Raw genomic sequence first — 21,863 nt, 5'->3', positions numbered from 1 at the left:
ATGTTTAATTCTAGAGGAATAAGCAATTTTAACCAGGACACAGACCGTGTCTGTGCGTCGCCTATCAATGGCATCATTACCCTCGATTTCCGCTTTTATTTTGTAGAAACCATGGAAACATCAAAGACACCTTAGTATATTATGAGTTTTATTAGACAGGTGAGCAACTGTTTCATTCATCGACAGAAAACTAATAATTGTTATATAGCTCAACACAAGTCTTATTGTTTGAATCTTGTTTTCTTGATTTACTGTGAGTACCATGTTTTACCATGACTAATATCGATCTAGCTTACTGTAGTGTGCAACAAGTGTCTCATAGTAGTCACCGAGTGAATGCACAGAGTAGCACTATTACAACTTTAAACAAACAAATATGTCTAACATGATAAAACAGCGCTGCTTTACCCCAAATACAAATGACCATAAGAAACGGAAGCAGCGACTGTGGCATAATAAAGGTCCCGCTGCTCTCGAGATGTGTGTCGTGCTTGTCTCTCATTAGCAATCGCTCCAGTGGCCTTGTTAATGCTATCACAACACTCGGCCCTGGTCTGCTTCATATTACAGTATCGTTCATAATCTCATCCATCAACATGATTTCTGGCTGAGTCCCATCCCAATTCTTTTCCACCGGCTGTATATGTGAAGACCTTTTCCTCCCATTTATTCCGCGAAATCAAGGTGTCATCAAGCTACTCCTTTGTTTTGAATGAGCGACCTCTAGCGGCAAACGTTTACATATTGTGGCTTTAAAGGATTAGTTCACTTCTGAATGAAATTTTCCTGATAATTTACTCACCCCCATGTCATCCAAGATGTTCATGTCTTTCTTTCTTCAGTCAAAAAGAAATGAAGGTTTTTGATGAAAACATTCCAGGATTATTCTCCTTATAGTGGACTTCAATGGATTCCAAACGGTTGAAGGTCAAAATTACAGTTTCAGTGCAGCTTCAAAGGGTTAGAGTAAATTTTTAGGAAAATTTTATTTCAAAGTGGACTAATTCTTTAACAGATCAAATATTCACAAATCCCTGTGATCCCCCAGATGAAGGTTAGTTTTAAAGTAACCAACAGTTTAATGTTTGCAAATGACACATAATTGTATCCTAATTTAGTTACTTGATGTTTGGTAATGAAGGGCCTACTTTCCATCAGCAACAGTGACTCAATGACAGACAAGTCATTTATAAGAAGACAACTGATGGCACCTGTATTCATGGCAACTAGTTTCTCACTAATTAATCATTTGATTGTTAATCATAAATATAGGGGGCTGCTGCTCAGTATAATAGTATAACATATGTTCAAGAACATTATGTAAATTGGTAAACTATTTAGCCTAGGCTACCAAAATGAACACCAAAACTTAACATGAACTGTTCAAAATTATAGCAATTCATGCTAAAGATTGATGGAAAGCTGGCAGCCTGCACATTTCTTACCCTGACCACCTTCTTCCTTATGGATTAATTTTCTGTTCTGAATCTGATCACAACAAGTCTCTGCAAACTACTGAGTAGGAACCAATCAGAGGCTACAATTTTATGATGTCATCATGTAGACTTTTTACAAAGTATTTTACATTATTTAAAAAATACAAAAATACAAAACACTAAAGTATGTTGATACAAAATACAAAGCCATTTTCATCAACCCTATCAAATACAAATTACAAAATACTATTTTGTATTTGAAATACATGTGTCAGAAATACTGCCCATCCCTGAGTATCCCAACATAATTTTAGGCATTATTAAGCCTACAGAACTCCACAGAAATTGGGGACTAGGTATGAATTAAATATTTTGAGATAAACTCATCTGGATTTTGTTAAGGAAGGAGACCTGGACCAAGGATTTGTCAAAAAAAAAAAAAGTGAAGTAGGCCTACCTGTCCTCTCTCATGAGGTCTGTACAAAATTGGACACATTCACTTCCCAGAGTGAGCCACAATCTCTCGATGCGCTGGTTTCCAGAGCTTGGGACAAAAGTAACAAGTCACTTTTTGGTTGACCCTCAGAAAAAGTAAAAAATCTTTGCTTCTCAGCCACATGAACATTTTCTCTTTCTAAATCTAGCCTTACCCCCAGCTTTAATTACTGCATCCATGAAGTATTCAGTAATATGTCTTGGATCATTGTTGGTCTTTGTTGGTTCAAATATGCAAAAGATGCTGGAGAATCTGCAGGACCTGTTGGATTTTTCTGAAGAACGTTGGGGAGTTTAACTCCTCAGGACAAACTACAAGGGATTCATGAACAACCATCCAAAAAAAAAAAAAAAAAACAGTCGTGGATTATCCAGGTTTTTTCTGTGTGTGTGTGTGTGTGTGTGTGTGTGTGGTTTGTGAGCGTGACACGAGCAGGCTACACTTCCTGAAAACTACATCAAATACGCAGGAACAGACGCTGCGAATTCAAAGGAATTTATTATGCATAACAATGTATACAACTCGTGAAACATACGTTTGTAATCTATGATCCGTGAAATATCGCATGTGACGAATCTGTCGGAAATCCAGGTAAACATCTGCGTGCACGCGCATTTTATGATTTCCAGTTATGATCCATAACACCAATTGATAATCCGAACAGAGACGAATAATCTTCCAGAAATGACAATCTTTTGAAGGCCACGGATGTTAAAACATGAAGAAAGGGTTATTGAAAACGAATATGTTTTTTTTTTTAGGTTTTCTCCCATTTTCTCCGTTTTAGACTGTTTTTTTGATGATGCGAAATCGAAAGTATTTTTGAATCATTTTTTTAAAATTAATTTTTGGCAAAGAACAAAAATCTGCTATTATTCAATTGAATAAGTAGCCTAAGTTAAACTCATTAAACAATCTGAAATTATTAAGATCATTCAGTTATTTTACATGACAATATATTTGTAACTCACTTTATTTTATTCATTGTTTTTGCTGTTGTGTCTAACTCATCATTCTTCATTATTTTCATGTTCTTCATCTCTGTAAAATCTTGTCATTTCCAGGTCCTGCTGAACGATTGATTGTTTTCTCAAACCAGTGCTGATCAGAGGAGCGAGGAAAGGACTCTCTCTCTAAGATGAGTCTCTCAGAGAAACACAGGTAACACTGCGTCTGTTTCACACCATCATTTTAAACTCTACTGGAGTTTGTTTTTTCCTGTGAATAACTAAACTTTAAACATTGTTTTATTATTATTATTATTATTATTTTGTAATTTCTTTAAACCTCAATTTTGAACTTCTTAAATTAACTCTGACATATAAAAACCCGTTTGCCACAGGACTCTATAGACAATATCACAGTTAAAGGGTTAGTTCACCCAAAAATGAAAATTATGTCATTAATGACTTACCCTCAGATTTTGAAGCATCTAAAATACATTTTGGTCCAAAAATAACCAAAACTACGACTTTATTCAGCATTGTCTTCTCTTCCGGAATCCTTTCCATTGAATTGATTCCATTGAATCCTTTCATCTGTCGGCGTTGGTAATGCACTTTTACGATGTTGTTTTTGGCGATTAGGACATCCACGACATGCACACTTACGCACCATTTGAAAACATATTGCAATACCAAAATACAAACAATGTAGAATAGCTTGAATACAGCGTGCGTCTCCCTCAGACTGTAAACCAAACTGTGGCACACCAGATAACACGTCAGCAGCATCTTACGTCAGCAGAGTCACTGCGGAGTCGTGAACCTGGATGAACAACAGACCCGGAAGAGAATACAATGCTGAATAAAGTCGTAGTTTTTGTTATTTTTGGATTCCAAATGTATTTTAGATGCTTCAAAAACTTCTAACTAACCCACTGATGTCACATGGACTACTTTGATGATGTTTTTATTACGTTTCTGGACATGGACAGTATACTGTACAAACACTTTCAATGGAGGGACAGAAAGCTCTCGGACTAAATCTAAATATCTTAAACTGTGTTCCGAAGATGAACGAAGGTCTTACAGGTTTGGAACGACATGAGGGTGAGTCATTAATGACAACATTTTCATTTTTGGGTGAACTAACCCTTTAATAATTTGTTAATTTCCTTCTAGACGCAACCACACTGAATTAATCCAAAAACATGACTTTGGTTTTTAGATCATAAAATTATTAACAGACATTATGAAACAACTATACACTTAATGCAATTGAAGTATGCTAACAAAACTGAAAAATTTCTGCTAATGAAATATATATATATATATATATATATATATATATATAAAACATTTTTAACATATGTAATCTCATTTATGTACATTAAAGAAATAATTAAACCAATGTGAGCCAGTAAAATAAAATGATTGTTAACTATAAAACTGTAAATTGTGTGAGTGTGTGCATTTCTGTGGAGGATTAGATAAAGACACAGATGTGTTTCAGACACAGTTGAACCTCCTTTACTAAAGTGTTTTTCTCTCTGTTCTTTGTGTCATTAGTGTAAGATCAGGATCACATGTGTCCAGCTCTGTGTCTCTGAAGAGTGATTGGTCAAAAGAAGGTGGAGAACCAAACTTCAGTGAGAAAACACTATCATCTAATAAAAGGTATTTCATGTTTCTAATTTTTGGTCACACATTGACTGTTAAAATGTTGTATCAGTGAATACTAATCATGAAACATTTTTAGATCAAATATTTATCAGAGTATTCACAGCTAATGTTTTATTTCTCTTTCTGTAATATTTTGCCTGGAAAATCAGTATCTTATTGTATTTATTTGATTACAGGCTTCAATATGAGACATTAGACTCAGACATTCAGACTCAAAGGAACCACAATAATTTTAAAGACAATCTCCTGTGGATCTTCCAGGTAGGAAAACACATTTTCACAAATGTTTAATATGTATAACAAACAAATATGTTATTGAAAATAGAAATTTAACTTAATTCCTCTTAGTCACTTATTTTTCCTTTTAAGCACACATTTCTTTTATTTGTTAAAATAACAGCTGATTAGCATGTTACACCATGTCTACACTGGACACGAGCGACGCAACATGTCGAAAGATAATAGAACCCATTATAATCAGTGATATTGTCTACACTGGATGTGGCATGATGCAACAAATTCCTGACAGTAAAGGGATTCCTGTTCTATTTCTGACGTAGTCCAAGTACTTTGCAACAGTTGGTTTGTCATGTTCAGTGTAGACAGCTTTTAGCTGTTGCTGCGCAGCACGACAGGAAAAGTCGCGTCTGGTGTAGAGACGGTGTTAGTCTTTTAACTTGGATTTTTTTTTTACAGATGTTATAATTATTGAATAAATAGCGTTGACCAAATGTAGATGTACGGTTTAGTTTAAATTGTGTTATTCTGTCTTTTTTTCTTACTTTTGTTTGTAGGATCTTAAGAGCAAAATAATCAAATTTCTGAAGAAAGAGCTGGAAAAGTTTAAGAAAATATTACAAAATGAAAACACAGAAAACTTTGTGAAGGACTTTAATGAGAATAGATGCAGTATCAAAGCAGCAGCTCTTGATCTCACACTACATTACCTGAGAGAGATGAAGCAAGATGAAGCTGCTGATGCTCTAGAAGGTCAGAGACTCATGACCATCTGTCAGATTGACACTTATTAATGTAGACTATCTATAAAACTATAAATTAAGACTAAAATTTTTGTTCCTATGTTTAGTTGATCTGGTCTTCATTCATCAGCTAAAATGTGGCCTAAAGAAGAAGTATCAATGTGTGTTTGAAGGAATGGCGAAGCATGGTGACTCCATACTTCTAAATAACATCTACACAGATCTCTATATCACTCAGGGTGGCAGTGAACAGGTCAATACTGAACATGAGGTCAGACAGATTGAAGTTGCTTCCAGGCGTCATGAATCTCCAGAGATTCAGGTTAAATGCACAAATTTGTTTGAAGCTCCTGAACAAAACGAGGAGATCCGAACTGTACTGACAAAAGGAGTCGCTGGCATCGGAAAATCAGTCTCTGTGCAAAAGTTTGTTCTGGACTGGGCTGAAGGAAAAGAAAATCAAGATATCAGTTTCATATTTCCTCTTCCATTCAGAGAGATGAACTTAAAGGAGAAAGAAAAACTAAGTTTGATGGACCTTATAACTTATTTTTTCCCAGAGACTAAAGGACTGGACCTTACAAGAAGGAATCAATTCAAAGTCCTGTTCATCCTTGATGGATTAGACGAATGTCGCCTTCCTCTGAAGTTTGATTGTAATGAGACGTGGAGTGATGTATCGTCACCAGCCTCTCTGGATGTTCTCCTAACGAACCTCATGAAGGGAAATCTGCTTCCTTCTGCATTCATCTGGATCACCACCAGACCAGCAGCTGCCAGTAAGATTCCTCCTGACTGTATCGACCAGCTGACAGAGATACGAGGATTCAGTGACACACAAAAGGAAGAGTACTTCAAAAAAAGATTCACGGATCAGAATCAGGCCAACACAATCATTGATCATGTTAAAAAATCAAAGAGTCTCTTTATCATGTGCCACATCCCAGTCTTCTGCTGGATTTCAGCCACTGTTCTCCAGAACGTTCTGAAGGAGAAAAGAAATAATGATGTGAAAAACAATCAGGCTGATGAGATCTCTAAAACACCACAGGAATCAAATGCTGAAGACACTCCCAAGACTCTGACACAAATGTACACACACTTTCTCTGCTTTCAGATCCAGCAGAGCCACCGAAAATATGATGGAGAATATGCAGCAGATTTTTCCTGGGATAAAGACGCCATCCTTTCACTTGGAAAACTGGCATTTCATCAGCTGCAAAGAAACAACGTGATCTTCTATGACACAGACCTTGAAGCCTGTGGTATTGACATCTATAAGGCATCAGTGTACTCAGGCATGTGTACCCAGATCTTTAAGGAGGAAACAGGGATCATTCTTGGTACCATGTACTGCTTTGTTCACTTGAGCATTCAAGAGTTTATTGCAGCCATTTATGCACATCTGTTTCTAGACATCAACAAGAAAAGTGTGTTTGTTCATGAGTCTACAGAACAGGGAAACAATAATGAAACCATGATTGATTTTCTCAAGACTGCAGTGGACGAGGCGCTCAAGAGTGACAATGGACACCTGGACCTTTTCCTTCGCTTCCTCCTCGGTCTGTTAGTCCAGTCCAATCGACGACTCTTACGGGGTCTGTTGACACAGCAAGATGGCAATGACCAGAACAACAAGGAAATAGTTCAGTACATCAAGCAGAAATTAGAAGATAATCTGTCTGCAGAGAGATCCATCAATCTGTTCTACTGTTTGAATGAACTGAACGACCAAACTCTGGTGAAGGAGATTCAGACCCACTTTAGCAAAGGAAGTCTCTCATCTGGTGACCTTTCACCTGCCCAGTGGTCTGCTTTGGTCTTTGCGTTGTTGACATCAGAGGAAGAGCTGGAGGAGTTTGAGCTTCAGAAATTCAAGAAATCAGACGAGTGTCTCATTAGATTATCGGCAGTCATCAAAACCTCCAGAAGAGCTCTGTAAGTCATTTAATCAATATGTTTTGTTTTGTTTTGCTCTCATCTGAAAAATGCATTTATCTACATTATTCTATAGTTATTTCCCATCATAAACATGAACTTAACCCTATAAAGCGTGACATATGAAATAATAGTCTGAAAAATCTAAACTAAATTTTAATGGAGACCTTTAGGCAAAATATAAAAGAACATTTAAAAATGTTTGCATATTTGTTTTGCATCAAATGAAACAACAGACTTTTATGACTCACATAGAATTATATATTGGCTCACACTCATACTTGAGGAAGGGAACATAGGCTACATACATTTTATTCAGAGGCTTAAACTGAAAAAAAAAAAAAATTGTAAATTGGTGCAGATATTTAATTGCCAAAAAGTAAGATGAAATTTTGAAAGGTTAAAAAAAGGTTGAAAAACAATGAGATTTTATATAATATGCTAAATAATGTACATATACTGTATATTATCAGTTGGTACTCTGTATCTCCCAGTGTGATATTTTAAATGCTTAGTTTTATGAGTCGCTCTGTAGTTTTAATTGTGTGTGTACTGCAATATGTAGATGATTGAGAGATTTACAAATAAACATTTATTAAAAGCCTGTTGGATCATATTTGATTTACACATTTTAAGATGTTTTTTTTCTACAAATTACTTTCTTTTATCAAATTCAAATTAAATGATATATTTTAATTTAGTAAATATTAAGTAAAATAAATGTTAATTTCATTTCAGCAATTGTTATTGATGTGTTTTTACTATCTTTAAATTAATATTTCACCCATTGTCCACCTGGCATCAGCCACTGGTTGACCACTGAATAATCAAGAAAACCTAAATTGCTTTAATACAATAAATGTTAATCTTGAAATATTAATAATTAATACACTTTCTTAGGTTCTTAGATGTAAGCAATGTTAGTTTTACTTAAATCATTAAAAATTTCATAGTAAGAAGATGTGAATGGAGGCATTTTTTTAATTATAGTGAATGTTCTTTAAATTGCTATAAAAGGATGAATTGTCTCATTTAATAGTGATAGTGCAGTCAAGTCAAGTCAATAATATTGTTGAATATTAAGTGTCCCAAACTAAGCAAGCCAAAGACAACAGTGGCAAGAACCCAAACTCCATCAGGTGACAGAAATAGAGAAAAATCTTGGAGAAACCAGATTTGGCTATAAAGCTATAAAAAGCTAGTAAATCTTAACACAAATATATATATATATTTTTTTTTTCAAACATGCTTAATTTTATCTTGGAAAATTGTCACTAAATAAAAAATACTAATTGTACAAATACTAGTTTTTGAAGAGTAATGTTTACATTCACTCTATATATGCTGTTTATGTAAAAAAAATATAAAAAATAATGGAAGAACATTGTAGTTGGAGCTACTTCTCATTTTGACTGTTCCGATCCCAATCTGACTTATGACCTGTAATGCTGCCTGAATCCTAATCATGCACTGTTCGTTGTTGGCCAGAGGAGAACTGCCTTCATGTCTTATGACGAGTCACGCAAGTACTGTGCTACTCTGTGGTGGTACGACACAAACCAGTCTGAAATAGTCCGAATATAAACACTTATTACAGGTGTACAGTAGTGATTGGGGATAGGACAAAACACAGTTTGGAAAATGGATTCATGCTGTACTCGCTCATTATATATTTTTTGTAAATTTATTGTAAATTTAACAAAAAAAGTTAAAGAAAGCAGCTTTAATATTTCTATATACAGAAGAAAAATGTATTGTTTGTGTTACATCTAATTCTGTGATGTGATTTATTTCTCTTGTAGGTTAAATGATTGTAACTTAACAGACAAAAGCTGTTCAGCTCTGGCTGCAGTTCTTGGATCAGATACCAATCTGAAAGAGCTGAACATGAACAATAATAATCTGCATGATTCAGGAGTGAAGTTGCTCTGCACTGGACTGAAGGATTTGAAGTGTAAATTGAAGATACTGAGGTAAGTTGAGCCACAGGAGTCACATGATGAAAGTGAGGTGCGATTACTGACAAGACGATATCAGAGGCAAAAGCACGAGGAAAAAAAGTTGCATTTCTTTGTTTAATGTAAGTGAGTTTGTCTTTGTTTTATTGTTGTTGTGTTTTCATTAAAAATAACGGGTTTATTACAGCTGATACGCAACAAAATGCTTCACGAAAAATAAAGTTAACCCCTTAAGACCGGATGGAGCGTCGGTGCTCCCATTTGCGTGTCTCTCTTTAAAAGCCAATAAAAATTGAATCCATATAGCTAGCACAAAAATTATTTTTGCATACAAAACCAGAGACTTTAAACTTTCAGATCAAGCCTCCAATATGCTTCTGTTGCGTTGTTTTCACCCTCTAATGAGTCTGAGTAATATGCGTTTACAACAAAAATAGCACAGCCGCTAACTGAATACAAGTATGTATATTTCACGTGCTCATAACTTCATGAAAAATGCATAGATCATAAAAAATTCAATATTTAAATTGAATTACATCAATATTTAAAGCAGATTCTCAAGATTAAAATGAATCCAAAATCAATATAATATATTGCGTTGATCACAAGATATTACTCACGGAATGATTTAACATACTTGGCTAAAAACATGTCTCTCATCTCTCCGGGATGCAGTGTGTATCCAATGTTCCCGGACCCATCCATGTTCGTTTTCCAACGTGGAATAACACATAATAGATATAATTTTAAAGCTTAGAATCTCATCTTTTTAATGCATCTAACCATTTTGAAAAACTCCTAACGATTGCTGAGAAGCACCTCTAAACCGGAGTTTACCGCCCGTTGGCGCCACCTGGCTGCGGAAAAAATTAACAACAATTTTTCAAACTATTCTTAATGCTATCACCACGAAATTTGAACCAGATGCAGCTCACATATAGGAGAGCATCACCAAAAATAATTTTTTTGTGATCTTATTGTCTTCCTGAGTTATTCCATGTCAAATCAAAAAAAGAAAAATTATTTTTAAAAAATTATATATATTTTTTGTCTTTTATCAGCTGTTTCTCAGCAAAACAATGTCCAAATGTAATGTAATTTATATTTTCTTAAAATTTAAAATGTTTTCTATCAAATGATACCTACCTTTTGACTCTCCTTACTAGAGTTTTGGAATTATGAGTCTTTACTTTTGTGTGTGTCGCTCAGAAAAAAATCCTCTAAAAAAGCCTTCAGGTCTTAAAGGGTTAATAAAGTAAAAAAAATTAACGTACAGTACACGAGTCAATACAAATTAAGTGTTCATTGTTAGTCGCCAACAGCACAGCAGCTCCAGACAAACAAAACTTGTTACTCACAGGTGAAGCGGAATGCTGTTTTCAGGCCTTCCCACTTTGCTCTCTCCAACGCTGGAAAGCTTTTCTAATATATACGTGGGTCATAAAGTGCTTGCCCAGTCATAAACCTTCATTCCAGTGATCCTCTTTTGAGCTGTTTTGTATTGTGTCCCATCTCTCATTCTGCAGTTGTTGTTTTTTTTTTTATTTCTTTTTTCAAATCTCCCACTTGCACATTCTCTCCTCGACTGTCATACGCCCCCTAATGCTGTTACACGTTTGTTGTTGGTGTCACCTGACTAACTTCCAAACAGTGTTTTTGAAATTCTACTTACTCCACCTTTAAGAGTAATATTGAATTGACATTAACCCTCCGGAGTCTGGAAACGCACCGGCGTGTTTTGCAGGATTTTTTCACATTGCAGCAAAACGGACTTAAAATACTCCGTCATTTTTGGTCATAGAGAAAGAAGTAATATATCAATTGAAACTATAGAATTTATTCTTTTATTTGTGTACACTCAGAGTAAAAACAAAATGGTGTGCGTTGTTGCAAAATAAAGAAAACTAACATGATGCGTGATCTGTCGTCTCCCTCTGAACGAAGTCCAATCTGATAGTTCTCAGAAAATTTAATAATTTCTATTTATGTAATCTGTATGAAAAAGAGACATGTCAGAAGTCTGTGAGTCAGCTCATTATCCTCTAATTTGGCCACGCCCACGGAGCGAGCGATATTCAGACGCAAATTCTGAGGCAATAGATGTATACATCATCGCAATCGTGTATTTGAAGAGTTCATTTGCAAAAAACGATAAACGGCACTTTAAAAAAAAAAGATCTAACTGCTGTGCGTTATTCTCCACATATAGAAAGCTCTGTACCCTAAATCTGTTTTGTCAGAAAAGCTGGTATTGTCCACTGTCAGGCATCGCAAGTTCATGTTTTACAGCAGAAACTGACAAGCGCCCTTGTTGTTTGTGTACAGAAACCAATAAGTCCGTTTTAGTGAATCAGCGCACAGTATTCAGGTCAGGTGACAAGGCTTCTAGTCACTTCAAAAAGACGTGCTAGCTGAGGGAAGTTTTGTCAAAACTGACTAAAAGTGATCGAGGATATATAATTTCAACTCCTGTAAGTCCTTGTACACGATACACAACTTCCATGCTGAAACCTTGGTTGTCCTTTTGCATGTGCGTGCGCGCACGTGCGTAGATGCGTGTGTGTGTGTGTGTGTGTGAGTGTACGTGTGTGCTGATCTGTTAGCATGTCTGTGCGCGCACAGTGAGTGGATGGATGGGTGTGTGTGTGTGTGTTTGTGCGATCTGTTAGTGTGTGTGCGAGTTTGTGTGCACGTGTGTTTGAGTGTGTTTTAAATGCAATTACATAGCAATTACTTGGGTTTTGTTTAACTCTGAAACATGAAATGTGGAGTTATCTGCTTCTGACAAAAAAAAAAAAACTATTGGAGTTATCTGATTTTGCTAAAAAACAAACAATATATATAAAAAACATTCTTTCAATGAACTTTAATTTTTTAATTTACCATGTGGAAAAAACCTTGGTTTCTTTCCGAAGGGCCGGTGTTGGGAGCTCCTTGTCGTCGCGTAACTCTTATGACGGATGCGTCCCTCACCGGCTGGGGGCCGATCGTGAGTGGTTGCTCGGCTCAAGGTCTGTGTAGGGGTCATTATCTTTCCTGGCACATAAACCAGTTGGAAATGATGGCTGTGTTCCTGGCACTCAAACACTTCCTCCCAGATCTCAGGGGCCATCATGTGTTGGTCCTCACGGACAACACAGCGGTGGTCTCGTCTATAAACCATCAGGGGTGTCTGTATTCACGCTAGATCCTCCTGTGGGCCCAGGGAAAGTTACTGTCAGTCAGGGCAGTATACATTCCAGGGCATCTGAATCAGGAAACAGACATCCTGTCGAGGCAGGGGCTGAGGCCTGGGGAGTGGAGACTTCACCCTGAGGTGGTGGAGCTCCTTTGGGAGCACTTTGGGAAAGCGGAAGTGGACCTGGTTGCATCTCAAGAAATGACTCACTGTCCTTTGTATTTCTCCCTCATACATCCAGCCCCCCTGGGGTTGGACGCTATGGTACAGTCATGGTCGAGGCTGCGTCTGTACCCCTTTCCCCTGATTGCTCTGCTTCCGGGAGTTTTGGAGAGAGTGCACCAGGACAGGGTCCAAACTAGTAGCCCCGTTTTGGCCGGGCCGAGTTTGGTTCTTGGACCTGATGTCTCTCCTCGATGGCTCGAGATTCTGGTCAGGAGGGACTTACTCTCACATTCCGCTTGGAGTTGTGTAAACTGTGGGCGTGGCCTCTGAGGGGGCACAGCTCATAGATTCAGGTCTCCCTACTGAGGTAGTGGAGACCATACTCCAGTCCAGAGCTGCCTCCACAAGGAGGCTTTATTCCCTGAAGTGGAAGGTCTTCTCTTCTTGGTGTAGAAAGCGTACATTTGATCCTGAAAACTGCCCAGTTTGTACAGTTCTGGAGTTTCTGTAAGAAAAGTTCTCTTCAGGTTTATCCCCGCCTAAACTGAAGGTTTGCGTGGCGGCCATTGTGGCTTACCACGTTCCTTCAGAGGGTGCAGCACTATGGCCAAATCCCATTGAAGAGGTTCATGTAAAGTTCCTCACTCTTAAAACTCTTTTCCTCCTCACTATCTCGTCTCTTAAAAGCATTGGAAACTTCCAAGCCCTTTCGGTCTCTCCTTCTTACCTGGCCTTTGCACCGGGCATGGTTAAAGCTTTCTTCTTCCCTTGGTAGGGATACGTTCCCAAAGTCCCCACTAATGTGGTGGGCCCCATTATTCTGCAGGCCTTCTGTCCTCCTCCGTTCCAAGATCCAGACAAGGAGAAACTTAATCTGCTCTGCCCAGTCAGGGCTTTGGATGCTTACACCCACAGAGCTGCCCTGTGGCATAAGACTGATCAGTTGTTCGTCTGTTTTAGGGCCCCACGTAAGGGGCACCCTGCATCCAAGCAAACCTTAAGCAAGTGGATAGTCGAGGCTATCTCACTGGCTTATGAGTCAGCCGGCCAACCGTCACCTCTTAAGGTCCATGCTCACTCTATCCAGAGTATGGCTGCCTCTTTGGCTTTACTATCTGGAGTGTCCCTCCAGGAAGTCTGTGATGCTGCGGAGTGGTCCTCGCCTCATACTTTTGTTAGGTTTTATAACCTAGATGTGACCTCGACCCCTGGGTCATGAGTGCTTGTGTCTTAGTGTGCGCTTCCAGTTTCACACAGACAGGCACTTGTTTTTTTGGCGGCATGGGTATTCCGTTCCCAAAGTGCTTGACGCAGCACAAGTTCCCTTGAAAGGGAACATCTCAGGTTACGTATGTAACGTCTCGGTTACAAAGGTAACCCTCGTTCCCTGAAGGAGGGAACGGAGACGTACGTCGGACAGACCGACGAATAGGAATCTCGCTAGAGAGGCCAATCTACTTCGAGTGTAACTAAAACGAGCCAATGCACATTGGCATGCAATCATATGCATCAGCTGCTCGCCTCGCAGCGCGGGTATATAATGAGCAGCAGGTGCGTTGCATCTTCAGGTTTTCGCTGAGGAGCCGAACCGGATAGGCGGCAGCATCAGCGGGGTACAGCTACTGTGGCGACGGGACGTACGTCTCCGTTCCCTCCTTCAGGGAACGAGGGTTACCTTTGTAACCGAGACGTTCCCATTCAGTCGGTCACGTTCGACGTACGTCGGACAGACCGACGAATAGGAATCCCTACCAAAGCGCCACAGGAGCTGCCCCCTTCCAGCGCTCTGTTGTAAGCCACCTGAACCCCCTTGCCTGAGGATGGTGGGACAGGGCTAACACAGAGAGAGTCGATCACTGCTGTTCCCCAAAACCCATTCAGTGAGACTATTGGATAACGCTGGGAAGCGTACCCTTTCGCTGGGAAAGGAACGCTGCGGAAGCCACATCCTTCCCCGAAGGAGTTATGTGGAGAAGTACATATGGACTAACCCTGTAGGGCTGTGCTACATATGGAAGAGCTGGGGTGACTCCAACCCGATGAAGGGTAGGTTCTCCCAGAGGGAAAGACACGGGCTTCGTTTAGGAGCAACCGTGGAACCAACCATATGGGATCCCCGTAGGGTCACACATATGGAACCCAGCCTAAACCCGGTTCTCAAGGATACAACGGAGTATAGGCCTGGCGCCAGACGCTCCGCCACGTCGGCTGCCGAAGGGATATCGGAGGACTCGACAGGGTCTGCCTTGTAGGGACTCTCTGGAGAAAAGAAGCGCATGTAGCGCAGCAAGCCGACACTAAGCCGGGGCCTCTCTGTGCCTCTGACCTGTGGCGAGAACACGGGAGGAGACCGGCTCGACACGAAGGCTATAGTATCTAGCGAACGTGTTAGGTGTCGCCCAGCCCGCAGCTCTACAAATGTCTGTCAGCGAGGCGCCACGAGCCAGCGCCCAGGAGGATGCGACACCTCTCGTAGAGTGAGCATACAACCTGAGCGGGCAGGGCACGCCCTGAGCTTGGTAAGCCAGGGCGATGGCATCCACTATCCAGTGGGCCATCCTCTGCTTGGAGACAGCCTTTCCCTTCTGCTGGCCTCCGTAACAGACAAAGAGCTGGTCTGAGGTCCTGAAGCTTCGAGTTCTGTCTATGTACAGTCGCAAGGCGCGAACTGGACAGAGCAAAGCCAGGGCTGGGTCTGCCTCCTCCGAGGGCAGCGCTTGCAGGCTCACCACCTGATCCCTGAAGGGAGTGGTAGGAACCTTGGGCACATAGCCAGGCAGGGGTCTCAGTACCACGTGGCTGTCACCCGGCCCGAACTCAAGGCACGATTCGTCGACCGAAAATGACTGCAGGTCCCCTACCCTCTTGATGGAGGCCAATGCCACCAGCAGCAAAGTCTTCATAGACAGAATCTTTAAGTCTGCTGACAGCAAAGGCTCAAAGGGAGCAATCTGAAGTGCTCTCAGCACCAGAGCGAGGTCCCAAGAGGGTATGGAGGGGGGACGAGGAGGATTTAACCGTCTCGCCCCCCTAAGGAACCTGATGACCAGGTCGTGCTGACCAACAGATTTGCCATCTATGTGGTCGTGGTAAGCGGAGATAGCAGCAGTATGGACTTTGAGGGTGGAGGGGGACAGCCTACGCTCCAACCCTTGCTGCAAGAAGGAAAGCACGACTCCGATCGAGCATCTTCGGGGGTCTTCTCGGCGAGAAGAGCACCACTCGACGAACAGGTTCCACTTCGAGGCGTAAGCACGTCTCGTAGACAGTGCACGTGCCGAAGTGATGGTGTTAAGTACCTCAGGGGGTAAGTCACCTAGAACCTCCGCGTCCCGTCCAGGGACCAGACATGGAGTTTCCAGAGGTCTGGACGCGGGTGCCAAAGAGTGCCCCATCTCTGAGAAGAAGGTCCTTCCTCAGAGGAATGGGCCAGGGAGGGCTGTCGCAAGGAGTGAAAGTTCTAGGAACCAGGTCTGGTTGGGCCAATAGGGCGCAACTAAGAGGACCTGCTCCTTGTCCTCCCTGACTTTGCACAGGGTCTGTGCAAGTAGGCTCACTGGGGGAAACGCATATTTGCGAAGGCCCCAGGGCCAGCTGAGTGCCAGTGCGTCTGTCCCGAGTGTTCCCTCGGACAGGGGGTAAAACAACTGGCAGAGGGAGGTTTCCGGTGAGGCAAACAGGTCTACCTGAGCCTCTCCAAACTCTCTCCAGATCAGCTGGACCACCTGGGGGTGGAGTCACCACTCTCCAGGCAGCTCAGCTCGTGATAGCTCGTCGGCCACATGGCTGAGCACACCAGGGACAAGAATGGCACGAAGCGACCTCAGATGCTTCTGACTCCAGAGGAGGAGATGGCGGGCGAGTTGCAACATGTGACGGGAGCGTAGACCACCTTGACGGTTGATGTACGCAACGGTCGCAGTGTTGTCCGTATGGACCAGTACATGCTTGCCCCGTAGCGGCCCTTTGAGGCGGCTCAGAGCAAAACGTACTGCTAGCAACTCGAGGCAATTGATGTGCCAATGCAGATGGGGTCCCGTCCAAACCCCTGATACTGCATGCCCGTTGTACGTGGCACCCCAGCCGGTGGCAGAAGCAACTGTGAATACCACAGCATGCCGGGACACTTGTTCTAGGGGCACTCCTGCCCGGAGAAACAAAGGGTCCGACCACGGACTGAAGGCTTGGCGGCACTCCTGAGTGATTGGCACCCGGAACGTGCCACGTTGCCACGCCCATCTCGGGACTCGGCCGTGAAGCCAGTGTTGAAGCAGTCTCATATGAAGCAGACCGAGCGGGGTTACTGCCGCCGCGGCCGCCATATGCCCCAGGAGCCTCTGAAAGAATTTCAGTGGGACCGCTGTCCTGCCATTGAACGTATTCAGGCAGTTCAACACCGACTGAGCACGTTCCTCTGTGAGGCGTGCTAACTGTTCGACCGAATCCAGCTCCATACCGAGAAAAGAGATCCACTGCACAGGGGAGAGTTCGCTCTTTTCCCAGTTGACCTGAAGACCCAACTGGCTGAGGTGACTGAGCACCAAGTCCCTGTGTTCGCACAACCGATCCCGAGACTGTGCTAGAATGAGCCAGTCGTCTAGATAGTTGAGAATGCGAACACCCTGTTCTCTCATGGGAACAAGGGCTCCCTCCACGACTTTCGTGAAGACGCGGGGAGACAGGGCCAGCCCGAAGGGTAGGACTCTGTACTGATATGCTCGACCTTCGAACGCGAATCTCAGGAATGGCCTGTGTCGCGGAAGAATCGAAACGTGGAAGTACGCGTCCTTCAGGTCGATCGCTGCAAACCAATCTCGGGGACGGATGCACTCGAAAATGCGTTTCTGCGTGAGCATTTTGAACGGTAGCTTGTGGAGGCTCCGATTCAAAACTCGCAGGTCCAAGATCGGTCGTAACCCGCCACTTTTCTTGGGTACAATGAAGTAGGGGCTGTAGAACCCCGACCTCAAATCGGCTGGAGGGACCGGCTCTATCGCGTCCTCCGCCAGTAGGACTGCGATCTCCGCATGCAAGACAGGGGCAACGACATCTTTCACTGTAGTGAAGAGGACGTCCCTGAACTTGGGGGGGAGCCGGGCGAACTGAATCGCATAGCCGAGCCTGATGGTCCGAAGGAGCCAGCGAGACGGACTGGGGAGCGCTAACCAGGCTCGCAGAGACCGTACAAGCGGGACCAAAGGGACCACCGGCGTACCCGCAGCGGGGCAGCGAGGTGGAACACAGGGACGCGGCTCGGGGGGCTCTCTTTGTGAGGCGGCCCGAAGCGGCGTCACAGTGTGCTAGGCAACACTTACCTGGTTCCACGGATGGACAGAGGGAGCAGTCAAGGCTTTGGCTGCCCGCTGCTCGCTGCTGTCCGCTGGCGACAGAAGAGGGGGATGAGAGTGGTGAGGTTTTTCTCCTCCCACTGCTCTCCAACCCTCTTCAGACCTGGAAATGGAGGAACTGCTCTTTTAATTTTGGGTACCGCTGCCTCTTGGGTCAGTGGCGGAACAGAAACAAACCCAATAAAAGGATTTACCACCCGGCCCTCCTCCAGGGGTGGAAGAGCAGCCCCACCCATCTCTGGGTCGCCCGTCTCAGGGGTGATTCTCACCAACTACTTAAACAGCTGCAGAGACGGGAGGCGTCATCTCCCCGCAATGGACACAGCAGAGCCTGCTGGGCCAGAGTTTCTTGCAGGGGACGACACCCTTGGCGACGAGCAGACTGAGGGGCGGCCCAAGAGGAACTCAATGGTTTGTCATGGGAAGCTCCCTGATCCGCTACTAACTGAGGAGAACCGCTGGGCTCAGTCCTCGACAGTGTCACCGAAAAGGCCACCTCGTAAGATGGGAGCATTGAGAAAGCATTTAGCTTGACAACCTCTCGCACCTCACAAGGTAAGCCAGGGGGCACTTCTGGACCACTGAGGTGGACATCGTCTGGCTGAGGGCCTGCGCCGTGACTTTGATCACGGTTAGTCAACAAGCGCAGCTCAACCCCAGCACAGAACTACCCTCATGCAAAAAGAGTGCCTTGGCCTCACATGCAGGGTGGGTGTGGTCTGAGTACAGCCACCCCATCCAAGAGGGTAGTGAGAGAGGAAAAACTTGGCACTTTTGGCATTCCATATTTATGGCACCAACATACCCCCATACTGCCAAGTTTTCCATGCACATCTGGAAGACCCAGGAAAGCATGGCTGTATACTCCGAATCTGAGTCAGCATAAGCACACACCATTACAGTGGGCAGCGTCACCCTCATTTCCAGAGCATAACAGCACTCTCTCCGATGCTGCAATCGACGTCTGTCCCTAGCTGGAGCTCTGAATGAAATACTAGGTTCCCCTATGAGAAGGACCAGCAATCCAATCCAGAAACTGCACAGCTTGCAATGCGCTAGAGAGGGAGGGGCCCTAGGGGGTTGGTTCCCGAAGGAACCCCTCAACCTCATGTCACCCAAGCCATATCAGCAAAGTAGACCTCTTCTGGTGCACCAGAGAGGGCGCTACAATGGAGATTATGCAAGGGAACCGCGCATCTAGAGCGCCGAGCGAGCGCTGGGTTGCCGTGACAACCCGCGCTGCAGCCCGGCAGCTCGACGGCACACGACACGCAGAGGAGCGAGAGGTTTGCTCTCGTTGATCTCCACGGTCTCCCAGAGTGTCGGGCAGACCCGCGGCTGTGCTTTTACACACAAGCGGCAGCTGGCCAACAACAGAGGGGACTCAAGCTTCCCGGAGAAAGAAGAGTCACGACCGGCGTGTCGACGTGATCATGTTCTCATATGAAAACATGAAACACCCACGAACATCGTTCCAACACGCGCCCAGACATGTGAAACAGTGATCGTGGCCGTCAGTGAGGACAGGAACGACCGCATCCAGAAACACAAGTAGGATGTCATCTTTAAAAAGACGCGAATCTACTTGTGTAAGCTCTTTCAGGGACTTTACTCTTTTAAAGTGCTGAAGCACGCAGGGGAACGGCCGCCGCAACACAGACAGGGATTGTGTGCAGCCTGTCGTGTGCTCTCTCTCTCTCTTTGAAGGCGCTCACTCTTACCAGCCGTAAAAACGGCTTTTCAGCGCTCAAAAGCGCACCGTACCGGCCGTGAGAACAGCCTTCTGACGCTGTCAAAACAGCTATTTGCTCAAAAACGGCAAACGAAACAAAAACAGAAAAAGAGAGGACTTCAACCCCGCTGCTGTGCTGTCCGCCCGCACTCGGAAAAAAAGAGAAGTTCAACCAAAAAGCTTGACTCGTCTTCTAGCAGACACTCGCTTGCAGAGAACAGGAACAAACACCGTTCGGCTCCGAAGCGAAAAGCTGAAGATGCAACGCACCTGCTGCTCATTATATACCCGCGCTGCGAGGCGAGCAGCTGATGCATATGATTGCATGCCAATGTGCATTGGCTCGTTTTAGTTACACTCGAAGTAGATTGGCCTCTCTAGCGAGATTCCTATTCGTCGGTCTGTCCGACGTACGTCGAACGTGACCGACTGAATGGGAACCATGGTTCCCTGAGAGGGAACGAGACGCTGCGTCACGTTGCCATACTCCCAGCATGCCTTAGACTGACTTACTTCGACTTTCAGAAGCTAACTCTGTTTGGTTCAGGTATGCTTTATAGTTTCCTGGTCATGACGTCACCTGCCTATGACGTTCCATCACACCATTGGACTGATTTCACATGTGCTTCACGACGCAATCACGCAGAGGTGTTCCCAAAGCGCTTGACACAGCGCAAGTTCCCTCTCAGGGAACCATGGTTATATACGTAACCTGAGACGTTTTTCTTCTGTCTTATGTTCTGCTCTCTCTCTCTGCTAATGTAGGATAAGCCGATGTGATATGACAGATGAAGGTTGTTCTGCTCTGACTTCAGCTCTGAAATCAAACCCATCACACCTGAGAGAGCTGGACCTCACTGGGAATGAACTAGGAGACTCTGGAGTGAAAAACCTCAGTGATCTAGTGATGAACCTACAATTCAAGCTGGAGAAACTAGAGTTAGTATCATTATACTGTACAGCAGCTACAGTGAAACTGAAGTTTATTTATTTTAAGACAGCAGGGCTTATGTTTCATTCTTTATAGCAGTGCATACTTCCCTATTGGTCACATTTTAACATTAGTTTTTTAATTAATTAATTTATTAATTAATTTTCAGCATTTGAGATGATGTACTGATTGTGTACTTGAAGAAATCTGCCTTTTCAACAGAGAATAAAGAATAGAGACATCAAATAAATAATTAAAATTGAAAGAGAAGAAACAGTATTTTCTAGCACACAGAACTAGTGTAACTGGGTTTCAAAACAGACTATTGGAAACTAAATTGTGCTGAAGCTCTTCAATAAGATCATCATCATAGATGTGAACTATTGTTATTTCTCTGTCTTCAGTCTGAGTGAATGCAGTATTACAGAGAAACAGTGTGTCATCCTGACTTCAGCTCTGAAATCAAACCCGTCACACCTGAGAGAGCTGGACCTGAGCTGGAATATAATAGGAAACACAGGAGTGAAACACTTATGTGACATACTGAAGGATTCACACTGTAAACTGGAGAGATTGAGGTCAGTAATATTCTTCACACACAAGAATCAAAATGCTTAAAATCACTTTAACAGTTTAAACTAAAACACTTTATACTCAATATTTCACAATGAGTCTCACTTCATATTATATTTGTGCAACATTTTCACCCTAGTGTTTTGAGATCTGGTGAAATAAAGATGAAGATCTCTCTTCCTCTGTCTGTTTTATGTGCTTATGAAGATGACATTGTTTTTATTAAATGAATAAATAGTTTCCTTCTGTCTTTTTTTTCTACTTTCTCTCTCTGCTAATGTAGGTTAAGCTACTGTGATATGACAGATGAAGGTTGTTCTGCTCTGACTTTAGCTCTGAAATCAAACCCGTCACACCTGAGAGAGCTGAACCTGAGCTGGAATAAACTAGGAGACTCTGGAGTGAAAAACCTCTGTGATCTACTGATGCACCCACAATTCATGCTGGAGAAACTACAGTTAGTATCATTATACTGTACAGCAGTTAAAGTGTGATTGAAGTTTA

General features: G+C 42.9%; 1 protein-coding gene across 7 annotated transcripts in view; it reads left to right on the top strand.

The window, feature by feature from the left end:
- Positions 1–21,863, top strand: part of LOC125250290 (NACHT, LRR and PYD domains-containing protein 12-like) — a 224,965-nt gene that overhangs the window by 134,357 nt on the left and 68,745 nt on the right. Inside the window, exons 14-17 of one of the 7 annotated variants that reach the window (XM_048162791.1) lie at positions 9,277–9,447; positions 20,621–20,794; positions 21,191–21,364; positions 21,643–21,816. The exons of the other annotated variants lie outside the window; for them this stretch is intronic. Of the exons in view, the coding sequence (XP_048018748.1) occupies positions 9,277–9,447; positions 20,621–20,794; positions 21,191–21,364; positions 21,643–21,816 (693 nt within the window). The remainder of the gene's footprint in view (positions 1–9,276; positions 9,448–20,620; positions 20,795–21,190; positions 21,365–21,642; positions 21,817–21,863) is intronic. 7 annotated transcript variants of the gene reach the window in all.

Source organism: Megalobrama amblycephala, linkage group LG17, assembly GCF_018812025.1.
Source record: "Megalobrama amblycephala isolate DHTTF-2021 linkage group LG17, ASM1881202v1, whole genome shotgun sequence".
Classification (NCBI taxonomy): domain Eukaryota; kingdom Metazoa; phylum Chordata; class Actinopteri; order Cypriniformes; family Xenocyprididae; genus Megalobrama; species Megalobrama amblycephala.
This window is presented reverse-complemented; position numbering and strand designations above follow the sequence as displayed.